The sequence below is a fragment of the Haematobia irritans genome, chromosome 4 (assembly GCF_050003625.1).
Source record: "Haematobia irritans isolate KBUSLIRL chromosome 4, ASM5000362v1, whole genome shotgun sequence".
NCBI classification, from domain to species: Eukaryota; Metazoa; Arthropoda; class Insecta; order Diptera; family Muscidae; genus Haematobia; species Haematobia irritans.
In genome coordinates, this window is record NC_134400.1 from 17795139 (window position 1) to 17818348 (window position 23210).

The following is a 23210-nucleotide window of genomic DNA, read 5'->3' on the forward strand; positions in this document are numbered from 1 at the left end:
GTCAAAATTTTATTTCTATAGAAAATGTTGTCAAAATTTTATTTCTATAAAAAATGTTTTTAATTTTTTTATGGAGAATTTTGTCCAAATTTTATTTCCATAGAAAATATTGTCAAAATTTTATTTCTATAGAAAATATTGTCAAAATTTTATTTCTATAGAAAATAAAAAACAAAATTATGGAAAATTTTCTCAAAATTTTATTTCTATAAAAAATGTTGTTAATTTTTTTATGGAGAATTTTGTCCAAATTTTATTTCTATAGAAAATTTTGTCCAAATTTTATTTCTATAGAAAATTTTGTCAAAATTTTATTTCCATAGAAAATATTGTCAAAATTTTATTTCTATAGAAAATAAAAAACAAAATTATGGAAAATTTTCTCAAAATTTTATTTCTATAGAAAATTTTGTCAAAATTTTATTTATTAAGGAAATTTTCTTATTTCTATAGAAAATTTTGTCAAAATTTTATTTCAATCGAAAATTTTAACAAAATTTTATTTCTATAGGATAATTTATCAAAACTTTCTATCTATAGGAAACTTTTTCAAAATTTTATTTCTATAGAAATTTTGTCAACATTTCATGGCTATAGAAAATTTTGTCAAAATTTTATTTCCATAGAAAACTCTCCAAAAATTTTATTTCTATATAAAATGTTCTCAAAATTTTATTTCTATAGAAAATTTTGTAAAAAAAATTTTTTTTCTATAGAAAATTTTGTCAAAATTTTATTTCCATAGAAAACTCTCCAAAAATTTTATTTCTATATAAAATGTTCTCAAAATTTTATTTCTATAGAAAATTTTGTAAAAATTTTATTTCTACAGGAAACTTTGTCAAAATTTTATTTCTATGTAAGAAATTTTATTAAAATGTAATTTCTACACAAAATTTTGTCCAAATTTCATTTCCACAGAGAATTTGTCCAAATTTTTTTTTCTTTAAGAAATTTAATCAAAAATTCATCTCTATAAGAAATATTGTCGAAATTTCTTTTCTATAGGGAATTTGATAAAAATTCATTTCTATAGGGAATTTCCTAAAAATTTTATTTCTATAGAAAATTTGGTTAAAATTTTATTTATATAGGAAAATTTCTTAAAATTTTATTGTGTATTTATTTCTTAATATGTTACCAATGAACTCACCTTAATTGATTATCTTTAGAAAATCATAATTATCAGATGTTGTTTTTTATTTAAATTTTTATATAGAATATTTATTTTGGGGTATAACATAGTATTGCCTAATTCTTTATTATATATAATGTTTTCTTGAACAAATAAAAATTAATAAAAAAATACATTATAAAGGTATTTACACAAACTAAAATGGGCTTTCAGACAAAAAAACAAAATTTGTTTTAAAAACTTAAGCTAGATTTGTTTTGCAACTTTTTTTTTTTTTAATTATTATTATTGTTAATATTATTTTATTTATTACGTTTTATTTATCCATTTTGGTTGTCACATATCGCTCCCTATATATTTTGTTTTGTAAAGGACTTTATATGGACATTGTACATCTACAAAAACTTAATACAACTACAATCATTTGCAACTTGCACTCTTTGGCCTCCTGGCTAAGCAGATGACCACCATTCACACGCTCACAAAAAGTTTACACTCATTCACACTCGCACTCATACATTCACACATCTCACTTTACATGTAGAAAAGGAGATAAAAAGAAAAGAAAAAAAACAATTTAAACTCTATTCATTAGTTCCATGGATGTCTGAGGATCTCCTGTGGTTACACCGCTACCATTCATCAATTCCGAACTCAGATCACTAATGGAGGTCACCACTGAGTTGACCACAGTATTGACGACTGTCGATAATACTGCCACTGTTGCTGTTGATGGTATAGAGGGCGAGGGCGTTGTTACTGCCCCCGCTGCCGCTGTGGTTATTGATCCTATGGCCGCCATAGAAGTTGATGTGGTCGCATTTAAAATGGCCAAAAGCGTAGATGTCTCCAAGGTGGAAGCTGTACTGCTGGTACTCGAAACTGTACTCGGTAGATAGGCTGAGACTGAGGCCACCGATGATGTGCTATTAAGTAATGTGGCACTGGTAGTGGTGGTGGTATAATGATATTGCCCATGATCCATTATATAGGGATACTTGGGGCATGGATTTGTCAGCTGAGCTCCCAGCATTGATTCGAAAACATAGCCAATGAAGGAGCCCACTGTTAGACCCACATTATAGGATAAGGTCATCATATTGCCCGTAACCTCTCTCAGAGTTGCATTCACTTTGGCCGGGGCCAACATCATGGGCAAACTACCAGCCAGACCATTACTAACACCCAAGGCTATGGTGAAGATGAATGCAGCCGTTTCTCCCGAGATGACAGGCTGATGACGTGGAGCACAGCATAGCAATAACAATGGAACCAATACAATTCTCAGCCCAGACATCAAAATCAATTGCCTCCGCGACCATGGATAGGGCACTCCTGCCAAGGTCTTGCCAATCAAATCGGATGTATTGAAGGTGAACATTAGCAACACTGGCATCCATGTGCCCAAACTGCAAGAGACAATTTCCGACTCAATACCCGGATACAGGGACAAAGTAACACAATAAGCCAAGGCAATGCACACCATATAGGGATATATGGATTGGGCCACTTGCCAACGAGACGCAAAGCCTGTCTTTAAATCGCTTAATTTGCCTGGATTGCATGTACCGGGTGTCAAGACATGTTCTACCTTAAAGGCCACCGTAGTGGGTGTGGTGGGTTCCTGGGGTGTTGTCGGTATATCGGGTAGATTGTTAAGCCCTTCGATGACACTTTCACCCGCCGAGGGATTTGAAAGTTCATAGACTGGATTGGAGAAACTCAATGCGGCCGGTGTTACCTTGGTAGCCATTGGTACGGTGGGGCTACTGGGTTCCAGTGTTAAAACGCCATATTTTGCTGTTGGTGTAGAGCCATCGATTTCATTCTGGAAATTGAAAAAGGAACTCATGAAAATTGTATGGAAGATATGATGAGACTATAAAATTCTCAAAGAGAAATATAAGGGTCATCTCTCTCTCTCTCCCTCTAAATTTGGTTCTCCCATATAAACTAGAGGTGTATACGTAACACTGCTTGTTTCTCATAATTTCATTTCTTAAGGAAATTTTATCATTTCTATTGGAAATTTTATCGAAAATTAATTTCTACAGGCAATATTAACAAAATTTTAATTTCTATAGAAATTTTTCTCCAAATTTCATTTTTATAAGAAATTTTATCTAAATTTAATTTCTATCGAAAATTGTGTCAAAATTTCATTTCTGGAAGGAATTTTGCCAAAATTTCATTTCAATAGAAAATTTACTCATAATTTAATTTTTTAAGGAAAATTTTTCAAAAAATTTCATTTCTATATTCTGTCACAATGTCATTTCTACAGGAAATTTTAACAAAATTTTAATTTCTATAGAATATTTTCATTTCTATAGGAAATTTTGTCAAAATTTCACTTCAATAGGAAATTTTGCCAAAATTTCATTTCTATAGGAAATTTTGCCAAAATTTGATTTCTATAGAAATTATGTCAAAATTTTGTTTTTATAGAAATATTGCAAACATTTTATTTCTATAGAAATTTTTATAAAATTTTAATTCTATAGAAAATTTTTGCAACATTTTATTTCTATAGAAATTTCATTTCTATAGGCAATTTTCTCGTAAATTCATGTCTTTAGGAAATTTTGTCCAAAATTTCATTTCTATAGGGAATTTTGTCAAAATTTCACTTCAATAGGAAATTTTGCCAAAATTTCATTTCTATAGGAAATTTTGCCAAAATTTGATTTCTATAGAAATTATGTCAAAATTTTGTTTTTATAGAAATTTTGCAAACATTTTATTTCTATAGAAATTTTTATAAAATTTTAATTCTATAGAAAATTTTGCAACATTTTATCTCTATAGAAATTTCATTTCTATTTCTCGTAAATTCATGTCTGTAGGAAATTTTGTCCAAAATTTCATTTCTATAGGGAATTTTGTAAAAATTTTATTCCTACAGGCAGGTTTGTCAAAATTTTATTTCCATCGAAAATTTTGTCAAAATTTTATTTCTACAGGAAATTTTAACAAAATTTTAATATCCATTAGAAAATTTCCATTAGGGCATTTTGTCACATTTTGTCCAAAATTACATTTCTATCGAGAATTTTGTCAAAATTTCATTTCTATAGGAAATTTTAACAAAATTTTAATTTCTATAGAAACCTTTCTCAAAATGTTATCAAAAATTAATTTCTATAAGGAATATTGTCAAAATTTAATTTCTATAGGAAATTTTTCCAAAATTTCATTCCTATAGGGAATTTTGTCATAATTTCATTTCTACAGAAAATTTTCTTCATATTTCATTTCTATAGGAAATTATAAAAAAATTTCATTTCTACGGAAACTCTATCAAAATTTCATTTCTATAGGAAATTTTCTCATAATATCATTTCTTTAGGAAATTTTGTCCAAAATCTCTCCCTACAGAAAATTTTGTCAAATCTTTTTTTTTTTTTGATAGAAAATTTTGTGAAAATTTTATCTATTTCTATGGAAAATTTGGCAAAATTTTATTTCTATAGAAAATTTTATCAAAATGTTATTTCTACAGAGAATTTCTGTCTATAGGGCATTTTCTCAACATTTCATTTTGCCAAATTTCATTTCTACAGAAAAAATTGTCAAAATTTCATTTCTATAGAAAATTTTCTCATAATTTCATTTCTTTGGGAAATTTTTTCCAAAATTTCATTTCCACAGGGAATTTTGTCAAAATTGCATTTCTATTGTATTTCTAAAGAAAATTTTGTCAAAATTTTATTTCTATGTAAAATTTTCTCAAAATTATATTTCTATAGAAAATTTTGTCACAATTGTATTTCTATACAAAAATTTCTATAAGAAATTCTATCAAAATATCATTTCTACAGAAAATGTTGAAAAAGTTTCATTTCTACAAGAAATTTTCTCATAATTTCATTTCTTTAGAAAGTTTAGTCCAAAATTTCACTTCAACAAGAAATTTTAACAAAATTTTAATTTCTATAGAAACTTTTCTCCAAATTTCATTTCTATAGAAACTTTTCTCAAAATTTCATTTTTATAGAGAATTTTGTCAAAATTTCATTTCTATAGAAAATGTTCTCAAAATTTCATTTCTATATAAAATTTTCTCAAAATTTCATTTCTATATAAAATTTTCTCATAATTTCATTTCTTGAGAAATTTTGTCCAAAACTTCATTTCTATAGAAATTTAGTCAAATTTTCATTTCTACAGGAAAATTTTGTTAAAATTTTTGACAAATATTTCGCCTTGGAACGACCACCGAAGCACCGTTCGTTTTGACAATGGGTAGGTTAGGTTACATATAGTGGCAGCCCGATTGTGATACCACAATGGTGAACTTTTCTCTTATCACTAAGTGCAGCTCGATTCCATGTTAAGCTCAATGACAAGGGACCTTCTTTTCATAGACGAGTCCGAACAGCGTTCCACATTGCAGTGAAACCACTTGGAGAAGCTTTGAAACCCTCAGAAATGTCACCAGCATTACTGAGGTGGGATAATCCACTGCTGAAAAACTTTTTGGTGTTTGGTCGAAGCAGGGATCGAAACCACGAACTTGTGTATGCAAGGCAGGCATGCTAAACATTGCACCACGGTGGCGTTTTGCCAATAGGGCCTTGTGTCGGTGGTGATTCCGGTATGTACAGGCAACGTGTCATACAGTGTTAATTTTGTGGAAAATTTGCGACTTTTTTCAAGCCTTGACACTTTGTGTCAAAATTTCATTTCTAAGAAAATGTTGTCAAAACTTTATTACTATAGGAAATTTTGTCAAAATTTTATTTCTATAAAAATTTTTCTCAAAGTTTTATTTCCATAGAAAATTTTGTTAAAATTTTATTTCTATAGAAAATTTTGTCAAAATTTTATTTCTATAGAAAATTGTGTAAAATTTTATTTCTGTCGAAATTTTGTCAAAATTTTATTTCAATAGAAAGTTTTGTCAAAATTCCATTTTTATAGGGAACTTTGTCAAAATTTTATTTCTACATAAAATTTTGTCAAAATTTCATTTTTACTAAAAATTCTGTCAAAACTTCATTTTTACTGAAAATTTTGTAAAAATTTTAATTTCTATAGAAAATTTTGTCAAAATTTTATTTCTATAGAAAATTTTGTCAAAATTTTATTCCTATAGAAAATGTTGTCAAAATTTTATTTCTATAGAAAATGTTGTGAAAATTTTATTTCTATAAAAAATTTTGTCAAAATTTTTTTCTATAGAAAATTTTGTCAAAATTTTATTTCTATAGAAAATTTTGTCAAAATTTTATTTCTATAGAAAATTTTGTCAAAATTTTATTTCTATAGAAAATTTTGTCAAAATTTTATTTCTATAGAAAATTTTGTCAAAATTTTATTTCTATAGAAGATGTTGTAAAAATGTTATTTCTATAGAAATTTTTGTCAATGTTTTATTTCCATAGAAAATTTTGTTAAAATTTTATTTCTATAGAAAATTTTGTCAAAATTTTATTTCTACATAAAATTTTGTCAAAATTTCTTTTCTACATAAAATTCTGTCAAAATTTCATTTTTACTGAAAATTTTGTAAAAATTTTAATTTCTATAGAAATTTTATCAAAATTTTATTTCTGTAGAAAATTTTGTTAAAATTTTATTTCTACAGAAAATTTTGTCAAAATTTTATTTCTATAGAAAATTTTGTCAAAATTTTATTTCTATAGAAAATTTTGTCAAAATTTTATTTCTATAGAAAATTTTGTAAAAATTTTATTTCTATAGAAAATTTTGTCAAAATTTTATTTCTATAGAAAATTTTGTCAAAATTTTATTCCTATAGAAAATTTTGTCAAAATTATAGTTCTATAGAAAATTTTGTCAAAATTTTATTTCTATAGAATATTTTGTCAAAATTTTATTTTTATAGAAAATTTTGTCAAAATTTTATTTCTATAGAAAATTTTGTCAAAATTTTATTTCTATAGAAAATTGTGTAAAATTTTATTTCTATAGAAAATTTTGTCAAAATTTTATTTCTATAGAAAATTTTGTCAAAATTTTATGTTTATAGAAAATTTTGTCAAAATTTTATTTCTATAGAAAATGATGTCAAAATTTTATTTCTACAGAAATTTTTGTCAACGTTTTATTTCCATAGAAAATTTTGTTAAAATTTTATTTCTATAGAAAATTTTGTCAAAATTTTATTTCTATAGAAAATTTTGTCAAAATTTTATTTCTATAGAAAATTTTGTCAAAATTTTATTTCTATAGAAAATTTTGTCAAAATGTTATTTCTATAGAAAATTTTGTCAAAATTTTATTTCTATAGAAAATTTTGTGAAAATTTTATTTCAATAGAAAGTTTTGTCAAAATTCCATTTTTATAGGGAACTTTGTCAAAATTTTATGTCTACATAAAATTTTGTCAAAATTTCATTTTTACTAAAAATTCTGTCAAAACTTCATTTTTACTGAAAATTTTGTAAAAATTTTAATTTCTATAGAAAATTTTGTCAAAATTTTATTTCTATAGAAAATTTTGTCAAAATTTTATTCCTATAGAAAATGTTGTCAAAATTTTATTTCTATAGAAAATGTTGTGAAAATTTTATTTCTATAAAAAATTTTGTCAAAATTTTTTTCTATAGAAAATTTTGTCAAAATTTTATTTCTATAGAAAATTTTGTCAAAATTTTATTTCTATAGAAAATTTTGTCAAAATTTTATTTCTATAGAAAATTTTGTCAAAATTTTATTTCTATAGAAAATTTTGTCAAAATTTTATTTCTATAGAAAATTTTGTCAAAATTTTATTTCTATAGAAGATGTTGTAAAAATGTTATTTCTATAGACATTTTTGTCAATGTTTTATTTCCATAGAAAATTTTGTTAAAATGTTATTTCTATAGAAAATTTTGTCAAAATTTTATTTCTACATAAAATTTTGTCAAAATTTCTTTTCTACATAAAATTCTGTCAAAATTTCATTTTTACTGAAAATTTTGTAAAAATTTTAATTTCTATAGGAATTTTGTCAAAATATTATTTCTATAGAAAATTTTGTTAAAATTTTATTTCTACAGAAAATTTTGTCAAAATTTTATTTCTATAGAAAATTTTGTCAAAATTTTATTTCTATAGAAAATTTTGTCAAAATTTTATTTCTATAGAAAATTTTGTAAAAATTTTATTTCTATAGAAAATTTTGTCAAAATTTTATTCCTATAGAAAATTTTGTCAAAATTATAGTTCTATAGAAAATTTTGTCAAAATTTTATTTCTATAGAATATTTTGTCAAAATTTTATTTTTATAGAAAATTTTGTCAAAATTTTATTTCTATAGAAAATTTTGTCAAAATTTTATTTCTATAGAAAATTGTGTAAAATTTCATTTCTATAGAAAATTTTGTCAAAATTTTATTTCTATAGAAAATTTTGTCAAAATTTTATGTTTATAGAAAATTTTGTCAAAATTTTATTTCTATAGAAAATGATGTCAAAATTTTATTTCTATAGAAATTTTTGTCAACGTTTTATTTCCATAGAAAATTTTGTTAAAATTTTATTTCTATAGAAAATTTTGTCAAAATTTTATTTCTATAGAAAATTTTGTCAAAATTTTATTTCTATAGAAAATTTTGTCAAAATGTTATTTCTATAGAAAATTTTGTCAAAAGTTTATTTCTATAGAAAATTTTGTGAAAATTTTATTTCTATAGAAAATTTTGTCAAAATTTAATTTCTATAGAAAATTTTGTCAAAATTTTATTTTTATAGAAAATTTTTTCAAAATTTCATTATTATAGAAAATTTTTTCAAAATTTCATTTCTGCAGAAAATATCAATATTTCATTCCTATAGAAAATTGTCTCATTATTTCATTACTTTAGGAAATTTTCATTTCTACAGCAAATTTTGCCAAAATTTTAATTTCTATAGAAACTTTTTTCCGCAGAGCCACTTTCGTGTAATGGTTTTTTCTATCAGTTGAAGACCATAATTCTACTTTTAAACAACTAACCACTCTGTATAATATTATTTAATGAAAAGTTCAAATTAAAATTGGACGTAAATGCGAGAGTCCAAAAGAAAACTGATGGTGGTGAAATTCTGAATCGATCTAGCGATGTCCGTCCGTCCATCCGTCTGCTGAAATCACACAAACTTCCGAACAAAACAAGCTGTCGACTTGAAACTTCGTACAGGTATTTGTTATTAATGTACGTCAGATGGTATTGTAAATGGGCAATATCGCACTCCCAGATTTGTTTTGCGGAGCCTCTTGGAAGAACACCTTTCATCCGATCCGATTGGAATTTGGTACGCGATGTTGGTACATGCCCTCTAACAACCATACAAAAATTGGTCCATATCGAGACATAATTACCCTACGGGAATTGGATCAATCCCAGAAGCTTACAGGGCCAGTCCTTGATATGTATGAACCAGTCCCAGTTCTGATCAAATGAGCCGAGGTAAGACCCTATGCCCCATTTGAGGACGATCGAATTTAAACAGCGTCCTGGACTTTGCTCACAAAAATACAACAACAGACAAACAGACGGACATCGGTAAATCGACTCAGAATTTAACCCTAAGATGATTGGTATACTAAACGTTTGGTCTCAGACTGATCCTTTTTGGCGTTACATACAAATACTTCATGGACCTTCTCAGCCCATATCTCATACTTACCAAACGGTCTTCATCGGGTCGCAAAACAATTTTGGCACATGCCTTCATGTGATACCGTACAAATGGTGAATTAATTGTGGCCAAATGCAACAAATAACTAAACAGGATATACAGTGTGGAGGTGAAGAAGAAAATGACCGTTGACACACGGTCATTTTGTATCAATAGCTTGGTACCAACACGATTGGAAGACACTAGGAAACCGGCCAAACTCTCACCCGTCATAACAGCCTGTGTATAACGTTTGGGAAACATACTAGCAAATCCATAGAAACTCGATTGTTGAACTGTAAAACCAAAAACAAAAATCCATTAAATCAGAAAAAAATGCCCATCCCAACACAATACTCACCTGTACATCCAATGGCCACTAACGAAACTGCTGCCAAATTGACAGTATAAGCTGTATTGGCAGCAAACATATGCCAAGCCACCTCACATACGGCCACAAATACCAATGTCGTAAAGGACACTATATAGCCGAACATAACTCGCACCCTAAAGGGTGCCAACGAAAGGAAAACATTATTCAATAGTACCGTGCCAAATGCCACCACAATGTACGTCATGGACATATCCAAAGCCACAGATCGTCCAGGAAAACGTGCTTGCCAATAGTCCGCAGCAATTATGAAACTAAAAATAGATAACAAGGGGAAAAACCAAACGAACTCTGTATTGTCAAAATCTAATTTCACAAAAAAAAAAATATTGAGGAAATTTAGAAAATCAATAAATGGAAGTTGTAACCACATGAAGCATGAAGTACAGCAGGTCCTTCATGCTTCATGCCGTTACAACTTCCATTTATTGATTTTCTAAAATAAAGAGAATATTTTCAAATTAAATTTCTATCAAGCGTTAATGTCTAAACGTTCCGAAATAAAAATAAAGTGAATTAAATCTATAGAAATATAATTTTAATAAAATTATATATATATATATATAGAAATAAACATTTCCATAGAAATAAAATTTTGCAAAAATTTCTATAGAAATAAAATTTTTCGAAAATTTTCTATGATAATAAAATTTTGCGAAAATTTTCTATATATTTCTATATCAATAAAATTTTGCAAAGTTGTCTATTCTATAGAAATAAAATTTTGACAAAATTTTGTATAGAAATAAAATTTTAAGAAAATTTTCTATAGAAATAAAATTTTGACAAAATTTTCTATAGGAATAAAATTTGGACAAAAGTTTCTATAGAAATAAAATTTTGACAAAAATTTCCATAGAAATAAAAATTTTACAAAATTTTCTATAGAAGTAAAATTTTAAGAAAAATTTCCATAGAAATAAAAATTTGACAAAATTTTCTATAGAAATAAAATTTTGACAAAATTTCCTATAGAAATAAATTTTTGACAAAATTGTCCAGAGAAATAAAATTTGTGCAACAATTTTCTATGCAAATAAAATTTTGACAAAATTTTCTATGGAAATAAACTTTTGACAAAATTTTCTATAGAAATAAAATTTTGCACAAATTTTCCTACAGAAATAAAATTTTGCAAAATCTTCTATAGAAATAAAATTTTAAGAAAATTTTCCATAGAAATAAAATTTTTTTACAACATTTTCTATAGAAGTAAAATTTTCCGCAGAAATAAAAATTTGACAAAATTTTCTATAGAAATAAAATTTTGACAAAATTTTCTATAGAAATAAAATTTTAAGAAAAGTTTCCATAGAAATAAAAATTTGACAAAAATTTCTATAGAAATAAAGTTTTGACAAAATTTTCTATGAAAATAAACTTTTGACAAAATTTTCTATAGAAACAAAATTTTGCACTAATTTTCCTATAGAAATAAAATTTTAACAAAGTTTTCTATAGAAATAAAATTTTGACAAAATTTTCTATAGAAATAAAATTTTAAGAAAATTTTCCATAGAAATAAACATTTGACAAATTTTTCTATAGAAATAAAATTTTGACAAAATTCTCTATATAAACAAAAATGTTGACAAAATTTTCTATAGAAATAACATTTTCTATAGAAATAAAATTTTGAAAAAAAAATCTATATAAATAAATTTTTGACAAAATTTAATATAGAAATAAAATTTTGCAAAAATTTTCTATAATAATACAATTTTGAAAAATGTTCGATAGCAATAAAATTTTGACAAAGTTTTCTATAGAAATAATATATTGACAAAATTTTCTATAGAAATGAAATTTTGCAAAACTTTTCTGTAGAAATAAAAATTTGACAAAATTTTCTATAGAAATAAAATTTTAAGAAAATTTTCCATAGAAATAAAAATTTTAAAAAATTTTCTATAGAAATAAAATTTTGACAAACATTTCTATAGAAATAAAATTTTGACAAAATTTTCTATAGAAATACAATTTTAAGAAAAATTTCCATAGAAATAAAAATTTGACAAAATTTTCTATAGAAATAAAGTTTTACAAAATTTTCTAATTTCTAAAATTTGGCAACAATTTTCTGTAATAAAATTTTGCAAAAATTTTCGATAGAAATAAAATTTTGACAAAGTTTTCTATAGAAATAATATATTGACAAAATTTTCTATAGAAATGAAATTTTGCAAAATTTTGCTGTAGAAATAAAATTTTGACAAAATTTTCTACAGAAATAAAATTTTAAGAAAATTTTCCATAGAAATAAAAATTTTCTATAGAAATATAATTTTGACAAAAATTTCTAAAGAAATAAAATTTTGACAAAATTTTCTATAGAAATACAATTTTAAGAAAAATTTTCATAGAAATAAAAATTTGACAAAATTTTCTATAGAAATAAAATTTTGACAAATTTTTCTATAGAAATAAAATATTCCACAAATTTTCCAATAGAAATAAAATTTTGCACAAAGTTTTCTATAGAAATAAAATTTTGACAAAATTTTCTATAGAAATAACATTTTAAGAAAATTTTCCCTAGAAATAAACATTTGACAAAATTTTCTATAGAAATAAAATTTTAAGAAAATTTTCCCTAGAAATAAAAATTTGGCAAAATTTTCTATAGAAATAAAATTTTGACAACATTTTCTATAGGAATAAAATTTGGACAAAAGTTTCTATAGAAATAAAATTTTGACAAAAATTTCCATAGAAATAAAAATTTTACAAAATTTTCTATAGAAGTAAAATTTTAAGAAAAATTTCCATAGAAATAAAAATTTGACAAAATTTTCTATAGAAATAAAATTTTGACAAAATTTTCTATAGAAATAAAATTTATATAGAAATAAAAACATGACAAAATATTCTATAGAAATAAAATTTTGACAAAATTTCCTATAGAAATAAAATTTTGACAAAATTTCCTATAGAAATAAAATTTTGACAAAATTTTCTATAGAAATAAAATTTTGCACAAATTTTCCTATAGAAATAAAATTTGGCAAAAATTTTCTATAATAATAAAATTTGGCAAAAATTTTCTATAATAATAAAATTTTGCAAAAATTTTCGAAATAAATAAAAATTTGACAAAATTTTCTATAGAAATAAAATTTTAAGAAAATTTTCCCTAGAAATAAAAATTTCACAAAATTTTCTATAGAAATAAAATTTTGACAAAATTTACTATAGAAATACAATTTTGACAAAATTTCCTATAGAAATAAAATTTTGCAAAAATTTTCGATAGAAATAAAATTTTGACAAAGTTTCCTATAGAAATAAAATTTTAAGAAAATTTTCCATAGAAATAAAAATTTGACAAAATTTTTTATAGAAATAAAATTTTGACAAAATTTTCTATGGAAATAAACTTTTGACAAAATTTGCACAAATTTTCCTATAGAAACAAAATTTTGCAAAAATTTTCGATAGAATAAAATTTTGACAAAGTTTTCTATAGAAATAATATATTGACAAAATTTTCTATAGAAGTAAAATTTTAAGAAAATTCTCTAAGAAATAAAAATGTGACAAAATTTTCTATGGAAATGAAAAAATTGCAAAAATTTTCTATGGAAATAAAATTTTGACAAAATTTTCTATAGAAATAAAATTTTGACAAAATTTTCTATAGCAAACAAAGTTTGACAAATTTTCTATAGAAATAATTTTTTTTGTTACTGTTGGTTTCTCTTCAATCATTATTGTTGTTTTTGATCTCAGCTTAAAACCATGCATTGACTAAACTACAAGTGTAGCTTAACCAACAGAGGAAAAGTATGCTTGTCAAATCTTAAGTTGAGATCAAAAACAACAATAATGATTGAAGAGAAACCAACAATAACAAACAAAACGAATGAAAATAGAGGAAGCACGCTCAAAAACAAACCCAGCCAACTACGTTCAAATCGATGATTTGAGTTTGGCAAAGGAAAAGAGATATGCTTGCAAATTTGTTTAGGCAGTAGCCGACTATCAAACCTTTTTTCGGAAGGTTCGAGTGTATAGAAAATTCTGAAAATGGGTTGGTAGTTTTGCTGCAAGTAGAGGATGCTGATGTGGAATGTGGTAATTCCGAAACAGCTGTACATCCAACCATCTTGCAGTACATAGGGCTTTGCCTAAATAGATTTAACAAGCATACTTTTCCTCTGTTGGTTAAGCTACACTCGTAGTTTAGTCAATGCATGGTTTTAAGCTGAGATCAAAAACAACAGAAATAAAATTTTGCAAAAATTTTCTATAGAAATAAAATGTTGGCAAAATTTTCTATAGAAATAAAAATTTGCAAAAATTTTCTATAGAAATAAAATTTTGATAGAATTTTCTATGAAAATAAAATTTTTCAAAAATTGTCTATAGAAATAAAATTTTGCAAAAATTTTCTATAGAAATAAAATTTTGCAAAAATTTTCTATAGAAATAAAACAAATTACAAATTGTACCTCGAAGGCTATCTTCGTGGACCTAAACCTATTGCTAATCAAATAGGATTCAAATCAAAATAATACATTTTCATAATAGAACTCATAATATTTTCCTCCTCCAATGGGATGGGTAGGTGATTAGAATCTAAGACTTCCCCTTCTGGGGGTATTCTACAAGTGCATTAATGTTCTATGAAACAGTGGCAACCTTTCCAAAGATATTTGGAAAGGTTGGCACCATGATCATGGTCATTGTGAAAACGGTCACTTACCTACGGTGGAATCACACTACCATTAGAAGAACAAGTGTTATTTTATTTTGTGTAATCCCATAGCATAATATAATAATGACAGCTATGAATCATGAGATAAGTGTCACCTATCCATGATGCCATTCAAACGCTATGTGTGAGACATGACAACGAACAATATTCGGCAAAAAAAACTAACATCCACATAAAATGTATCTGCATACAAAGCACAGTGGACTAAAGTCATCAAATTCGTAATGAAAATATTAATAGGCTCTTATCCGAGAGTAAGTATGAAATGACAGAGAAAGATAGTAAACTACCCTATTATATCTACTGCAGGGAGATTTTCTCAAAATTTTATTTCAGTAGTGATTTTTGTCAAAATTTTATTTCTTTAAAAATTTTTGTCAAAACTTTATTCTATGGAAAATTTAGTCAAAATTTTATTTTTATAGATTTTTTTTTTCCAAATTTTATTTCTATAGAATAGTTTGTCAAAATTTTTGTTTATATAGAGAATTTTGTCAAAATTTTATTTCTATAAAAAATTTTTTACATTTTATTTCTATAGAAAATTCTGTCAAAATTTTATTTCTACAGAAAATTTTGTCAAAATTTTATTTCCACAGAAAATTTTTGCAAAATTTTATTTCTATGGAAAATTTTTGCAAAATTTTATTTCTTTAGAAAATATTTGCAAAATTTTGTTTCTATAGAAAATTTATGCAAAATTTTATTTCTATAGAAAATTTTTGCAAAATTTTATTTCTATAGAAAATTTTTGCAAAATTTTATTTCTATAGAAAATTTTTGCAAAATTTTATTTCTAAAGAAATTTTTGCAAAATTTTATTTCTATAGAACATTTTTGCAAAATTTTATTTCTATAGAAAATTTTTGCAAAATTTTATTTCTATAGAAAATTTAGTCAAAATTGTATTGTTATTTCTATAGTGATTTTTGTCAAAATTTTATTTCTGTAAAAGTTTTTGTCAAAACTCTATTCTATGGAAAATTTTGTTAAAATTTTATTTTTATAGAAAATTTTGTCAAAATTTTATTTCTATAGAAAATTTTGTCAAAATTTTATTTCTATAGAAAACTTTCCCAAAATTTCCCAAAAATTTTGTCCACATTTTATTTTCATTGAAAATTTTGTAAAAATTTTATTTCTATAGAAAATTTTGTCAAAATATTATTTCTATAGAGAATTTTGTCAAAATTTTATTTCTATAGAAAATTTTTGCAAAATTTTATTTCTGTAGAGAATTTTGTCAAAATTTTATTTCTATAGAAAATTTTTGCAAAATTTTATTTCTATAGAGAATTTTGCCTAAATTTCATTTCTTTAAAAAGTTCTATAGAACATTTTATCAATTTTTTTTTTCTATAGAGGATTTTGTCAAAATTTTATTTCAATAGTGATTTTTGTCAAAATTTTATTTCTGTAAAAATTTTTGTCAAAACTTTATTCTATGGAAAATTTAGTCAAAATTTTATTTCTATAGAAAATTTTGTCCAAATTTTATTTCTATAGAAAACTTTCCCAAAATTTTTGTCCAAATTTTATTTCTATAGAAAATTTTTGCAAAATTTTATTTCTAAAGAAATTTTTGCAAAATTTTATTTCTATAGAAAATTTTTGCAAAATTTTATTTCTATAGAGAATTTTGTCAAAATTTTATTTCTATAGAAAATAAATAAATAAATATTATTTCTATAAAATGTACTATAGAACATTTTGTCAAATTTTGTTCTATAGAGGATTTTGTCAATATTTTATTTCTTTAGAGATTTTTATCAAAATTTTATTTCTGTAGAAAGTTTTGTCAAAAATTTTTTTTATGGAAAATTTTGGCAAAATTTTATTTCTATGGAATATTTTGTCAAAATTTTATTTCTATAGAGAATTTTGCCTAAATTTCATTTCTTTAAAATGTTCTATAGAACATTTTATCAATTTTTTTTCAGAGGATTTTGTCAAAATTTTATTTCATGATTTTTGTCAAAATTTTATTTCTGTAAAAATTTTTGTCAAAACTTTATTCTATGGAAAATTTAGTCAAAAATTTTATTTCTATAGAAAATTTTGTCCAAATTTTATTTCTATAGAAAACTTTCCCAAAATTTTTGTCCAAATTTTATTTCTATAGAAAATTTTGTCTAAATTTTATTTCTATAGAGAATTTTGTCAAAATTTTATTTCTATAGAAAATTTTTGTAAAATTTTATTTCTATAGAGAATTTTGTCAACATTTTATTTCTATAGAACATTTTGTCAAAATTTTATTTCTGTTAAAATTTTTGTCAAAACTTTATTCTATGGAAAATTTTTGCAAAATTTTATTTCTATAGAAATCAAAATCTTATTTCTATAGAAAATTTTGTAAAGTTTTTATTTCGATACAAATTTTTGTAAACTTTTTTTATTGATTTTTTTTGGTCAAACTTTTATTTCTATAGATAATTGTTTGTATCCAAATTTACTACCTTTGTGATAATAATACCATGTTTTTGCCTTTTTGGGGGCACTGTGCAATAGCAAACCTCGAGCATGAGGGCGCAATTTATGTGCACCCACCTACACCGCAACAAAACGGCCAAACACTGACCTATTCCAAAAACTAAATTTCATTTGCATATCTAACTAAAGCTAGAACAATTTGATAGATTGCTCTAGGGTCGGTGGTAAATGCCACTAGGGTTGATGGTAAATGCCTTGATTAATGGCCATATATTCTCAATACTACTCACCTATTATAGGGTAATACAAATCCAATGCCGGCTGCCAACATAGCCAAATAGACCATATGCTTTTGGTCTTTAGGTGCACGTACATCATTCTCTGGACTATCCATGGGTTCGTGACGTATACCGGAACTGCGACCCTCCAATGGTTCATATGTGGTTGATTGTGTGGATTCCATGGTAAGAGCGAGTGTTTACACACCCTTTATCCGTTAGCAAGAGTTGTTATCCAATAGCTAGCTCTCCTGCTGGTGGTTATTCAGTTGATGTATTTATTTGTATGGCATATAGAGGACTTGTCCAATGTAATCGTGAAGTATATGCGTGTGTGTATGATACAGAGTCAAACACTCACGGCACACACACACACAATCTCCCGCAAACCGGGGAAAAACGAAAAAATAACCTCACCTATCGTGGCGTTAACATCGACTAGCATACACAACGAATGAGGAATTTACGTGCAGTAGTACTTAAAACCGGATATTATGCACAAACGGTTCGCACACAATATCATACACACACATGCATAAATAAATGCGTATCCGGCACTTAAAGGAAACGCAAGCGAATAAACAGTCCTACAAACCGAACGACCTATACAAGAATGCAAAATAACGGCACACCGAATTTCACAAATCACACGTTGTTGGCGTTGCTGTTGTTATTGCAAATGTACACTCTATGGTAAGACATACAGAGAGAAGAGACAAATAGAGAGACTGTTATTTAGTATTTTTGTTTCAAATGTTAGTGGAATCTCTTTACCTTAGAAATTTGTTTGCCCTTTATCTTATATTTGTGGCGTTGAGTGTTTTCTGTGATTCTTAGTTTGTTTTTGTTTTTCTATTCTTTTGTTTTCCTATAGATCTTTGCAATTTTTCAGACATTTGGGCGCTGCTGCATTTGATGGAAATTTGTCAACTCACTCTCTCTCTCTCTCGCTCTTTCTTTGTTGCTTTCTTCACAAAACCGAAGGGCAAGAACTAACCACCCAAACAAAATACAAACACTAAACAAAACAAAATGATTTGGATTTTATTTAAAGCTTTGTTATAGTATAAGGTGTCGGTGTACAAGAACGGTGTTGCCAGATCTTAAGGGATTTTTAGGCATTTAGGGGAGTCATGCAAACAGAGAATGAAGCCGGCCCATTTTTGTCGGCGGCGGCTGACACTAAATTTTCAGCGGCTTGTTGGCTAAGCCGATAAAAAATTGTCTATTCGGTGGCGCAAAATTATCTATTATAAAATCAATTTGAAGTTTTCCGAATTGTAATGAGATTAGTTGTACAACCAATCTTACAATCAAATTTTCATTTCATTCAAATTTTTTGAACTAACTTTTTTTTAACTATTATAGCAACTTGATATTAATTTATTGAAGGTGGAAAGTTCAAAGTTTTGGCAAAAACTATAACAAATATTATTAAATTTTTCTGATATAAATCAATATTTTAGATTAATTGGCGGCTAAATTTGAGTCGAGATGAGTCGACATATTCAGCGGCGGCGTCGACTGCTAAAAACGGGTCGGCGACGACTAAAATCGGCGGCGCGACTCGGCAGCTTCATTCTCTGCATGCAATATATGGAAAATTTTTAATGGATTATATCATAAAAGTGGGTACTAAGTTCGAGTTGAGCAGCTAAAATTAAAAGTAAAAGCAAAATTAAAAGTATTTGGACAAATTTCTTTGTAATTTTAAAAGGAATGATACAAAGCAAAATTTGAAATATATTTTTTTTTAATTATTAAAGAAAAGTATTCGTGAAAAAATTGCATTTAGCGCAACAATGCGAACTTAATATCGGGCTTAAGTCTCTAAATACTACCATAACCTGAAAAGAAAATTTAGGCTTATATTACAAAATTTAAAAAAAAAATATTTTAGTATTTTTTGTTTTTAGTTATTTTTTTTTTTTTTTTTTTTGTAATTGCTTGATACAAACATGTTAATAATTTTTATCATCTTGAAAAAAAATTTTAAACAATAATTTTTTTCTGTTTAGTAAAATTGAATATTTTGGATGAAAAATTTTGTAATTAAAAATTGTTAAAATGTCTTTTGGGCTATATGAAGTTCTAGACAGATACAATTTAAATAAAATTTACTCATTTGAGAAAATTATGAACTCAGTTTTAGCAAACGTCATCCATTTTAGGAAAATATGAACTATTTTCATATTTAGAAAAATTGCGTATTTCATTTGTATAAAACTTTTTTTTCTCACTTTTCGTTCACGTCATTAAAGTATGCAAAAAATAATTAAAATAAGAAATTTTTGGTTTTCAAATTTGAACAAATTGAACTAAAATCAACTAATTTTCATGAACTAAAATAAAATTAAATGGGCTATTAAAATTTCTGGGGTCAGAGAAGGAATATGAAAATGGAAAAAGTTCGTGTATAAAATTATTAACACGCCTTTAGTGCTATATGAAGTTAAAGAAAAATACAATTTAAATAAAATTTACTTATTATAGAAATTTACGAACACAATTTAGGTAAAATTGGCTTATTAAAGAAAATATATATAAACTATTTTGTATGAATATCGAATTTGTTAAAATTTTGTACTATCTTCTCACGTTTAGTTCACATTATTCAAGTTAGCAAAGATGAATTAGGACATTTTCCTCATATTTTGGCATAATTTTACTACAATCAATTTTTATTTTATGATCTAAAATAAGTAAAGATAAATCTTCTATAGAAAATTTTATTGTTGTCCATTGTTAAACTAATGCGAAAATTAAAAAAGGCTTAGTTAATTTTGAAAAAAAAAATAAAATATTTTCCCTAGCCCAATGAAACTTTATTTATTTCAAGTATGTCTCAAAATTTTTTTTATTTCATGTATGTCTCAAAAATCCAATGACCATACGCTAATAGAAAAAATTTCGTTCCAAAATCGTGAACGAACGGTAACAAAATGAAACGGAAACGTTCATGAAAAATCAAAACGAAATGTTCATGGTTTTGTCCACGGGCATTCACGATTTTGACGTTCTTATGGCAACTCCAAAATCGTGAACGAACGGTAACAAAATGAAACGGGAATGTTCACGAAAAATTAAAACGAAATGTTCATGGTTTTGTCCGCGGACATTCACGATTTCATGAACGGCTTTCGTTTTTCTTTGGCTATGAAAAGTCTTAAAATATTCCTTAGTCGTTCGATGGTCCATTTTGCTAAGGCGACGCGTATGGAGCAGACAATCTAGGTTTGAGTCACAGTAGCGGATTTTTTGTTTTTATAAATTCATAAGCAATACGTTTAGAACATGGACGCTGGTTGTTGTATTGGCAACACATGGTGTCATTTTATCGTTGTCACATAGACATAGACCGTTCTTCGTTTGACACCACATATGTGTTGATTCACTTTCATGAACGGATCGTGTGCACCCCGTTCATGATTTTTTTCTATGGCTATATACCAAATTCCAACTAGATGGGATAAAATTTGCACTTCCTGGAAGATCACGAATTCAAATCTGGGAATCGGTTTATGTGGGGGCTAAATCGCATGAATTATGCTTCTCCAAGAGCATGCACACGCCAAATCTATGAATCGGTTTATATGGGGACTATATATAATTATAGACAGATACGGACAAATTTTTGCATGGTTGTTGAAGACCATAGACTAACACCCCGTACCAACTTTCAAACGGACCGGATGAATTTTGCTCCTCCTAGAGGATCTGCTAGCCAAATCTGTGGATCGGTTCATATGGGGGTTATTTATAATTATGAACCGATATGAACCATATTTTGCATGGTTGTTGAAGACCATAGACTAACACCCGTACCAAATTTCAACCGGATCGATGAAATTTGCTCCTACAAAAGTCTCCGGAGGTCAAAACTGTGGATCGGCTTTTATGAGAGCTATATATTATTATGGACCGATATGAACCATTTTTGCATGATTATTGAAGACTAAATGCCTACACCACGTATCAAATTTCAACCAGATCGGATGAAGTTTTCTCTTTCAAGAGGTCCGGGGATCGGTTAATATGGGGGTTATATGTAATTATAGACCGATACGGACCAATTTTTGCATCATTGTTGAAGACCATAGACCAACACCACGTACCAAATTTCAAACGGATCGGGTGAAATTTGCTTCTCTAAGAGGCTCCGCAAGCCAAATCTGGGGGTCGATTTATATGGGGGCTATACGTAAAAGTGGTCCAATATGGCCCATTTGCAATACCATTCAACCTACATTAATAACAACTACTTATGCCCAGTTTCAAGTCGATAGCTTCTTTCGTTCGAAAGTTAGCATGATTTTAAAAAACGGACGTGTAAAATCTGGGGACGATCTGTCCGTCCCCAGATTTTACTTTTTGAACCCAGTGGAGAAGCAAATTTCATCCGATTTGGTTTAAATTTGGTACGTGATGTTAGCCTATGACCTATAACAACCATGCATTGGTTCATATCGGCCCATAGCACCCATATCCATATCGGCCCATAGCGCCCATATAAACCAATCCCAAGATTTGATTTCTACACAATCCATGGTGGAGTGAACATAAGAATCGGGCTGGCCGAACCAACGGCCGTTAATACTATTCAATATCTCAGTTTAAAGATTATTTCTTAAAATCAAAAATGTTTTTCTCAACTTTAAGGAAATTTTCCTTATTCCAATATTCGCGTTCTAAAATTAATGAATTTTTTTTAAGAAAACATTTCATGAAATTTCTTCATAATATTGTGTAAATTGCTTGACTTAAAAATTATACGGCATAATCATTAATCTTATGCCAATATTGTTATTTTCCAGTCTTTTTTTTTTAATATTTATAATGTAAACATCTTTATATTATTGGGTATTTCTAATATAACCTCTCAACAGAGGCCTCAGTCATCTGGCAACACCGTTATTCACCACCACCTTATAGACATGACCTAACAGCAGTCAGATGATGACTGACTGAGAGTGTGAGAATTATGAGAGTATTACCGAATAAATGAGTGATTCGCCAGCAACCAAAAAAAAACAGGAATACTAGCAATCAGAGAGGGTGATAATAGATTTTTTTCCAAATGATATTTGTTTATAGAGAATAGCTTAATTTCATCATTTTTATTAATTCATCGTTGAAGACAATTTATTTTTTTTCCATTTAAATTATGTTTTAACCAAAGAAGTTGGTATGTGATGTTTTTTTTTTGTAACACTTGTTTTGTAACCAGCGGTTTAAACTATTTTTTTCACATTATTAAGGCGTTTTTATGATGACACAAAATATTGATATTTAAATGGAGCAACACTTTAAAAACCAAAAACGTTTACAATTTAAAATTTTATTTCAAATTATTTTTAGTTTTTCTTTTTTAATTTTATTTAACAAAATTTATATGAGAAACTTTCAAGATTTAATTTTTTTAGAATTTCTTCTGGTATTCTTTAGACCGTGTTGTCAGAATGTATTTTCTTCGGTGTTTGAGGGAATAATTTTGCGCATGTTTCACAAGTAAACATAGTAAAGATGACAAAAAACTGTTAAAGGGCTGTTAATTAACATATAGTTATCGATAAAAGCCCAAGGCCGTTGCCAATCACGTGGATGTTATTGGTTGGCTACACTAGTTCAGACAATAACCTTGA

General features: G+C 26.2%; 1 protein-coding gene across 3 annotated transcripts; it reads right to left on the minus strand.

The window, feature by feature from the left end:
* Window positions 1-1356: 1356 nt before the first annotated feature.
* On the minus strand, window positions 1357-23025 carry Ent3 (equilibrative nucleoside transporter 3). Of its 3 annotated transcripts, XM_075305822.1 has the most exons (7): window positions 22563-23025; window positions 18343-18586; window positions 17986-18256; window positions 17581-17819; window positions 10111-10394; window positions 9759-10045; window positions 1357-2963 (listed from the first exon to the last, which is right to left on the minus strand). In XM_075305822.1, exons 4-7 carry the CDS (start codon window positions 17751-17753, stop codon window positions 1713-1715), a joined length of 1995 nt encoding a protein of 664 aa, XP_075161937.1. In that variant the 5' UTR covers window positions 17754-17819; window positions 17986-18256; window positions 18343-18586; window positions 22563-23025; the 3' UTR covers window positions 1357-1712. The 3 variants fall into 3 exon arrangements, with proteins under 3 accessions (XP_075161937.1, XP_075161936.1, XP_075161935.1); XM_075305821.1 differs by having other exon boundaries at window positions 17581-18256; window positions 18343-18474; XM_075305820.1 differs by having other exon boundaries at window positions 17581-18256.
* Between the last annotated feature and the right edge of the window lie 185 nt (window positions 23026-23210).

Coding starts and splice junctions, on each gene's coding strand:
- Ent3 (XM_075305821.1), bottom strand. CDS start 17,753: ATGGAATCCACACAATCAACCACATATGAACCATTGGAGGGTCGCAGT. Junction 10,046..10,110: donor AGTGGCCATTGGATGTACAG/GTGAGTATTGTG, acceptor TTGGTTTTACAG/TTCAACAATCGAGTTTCTAT. Junction 2,964..9,758: donor GACCCGATGAAGACCGTTTG/GTAAGTATGAGA, acceptor TTCAATTTCCAG/AATGAAATCGATGGCTCTAC.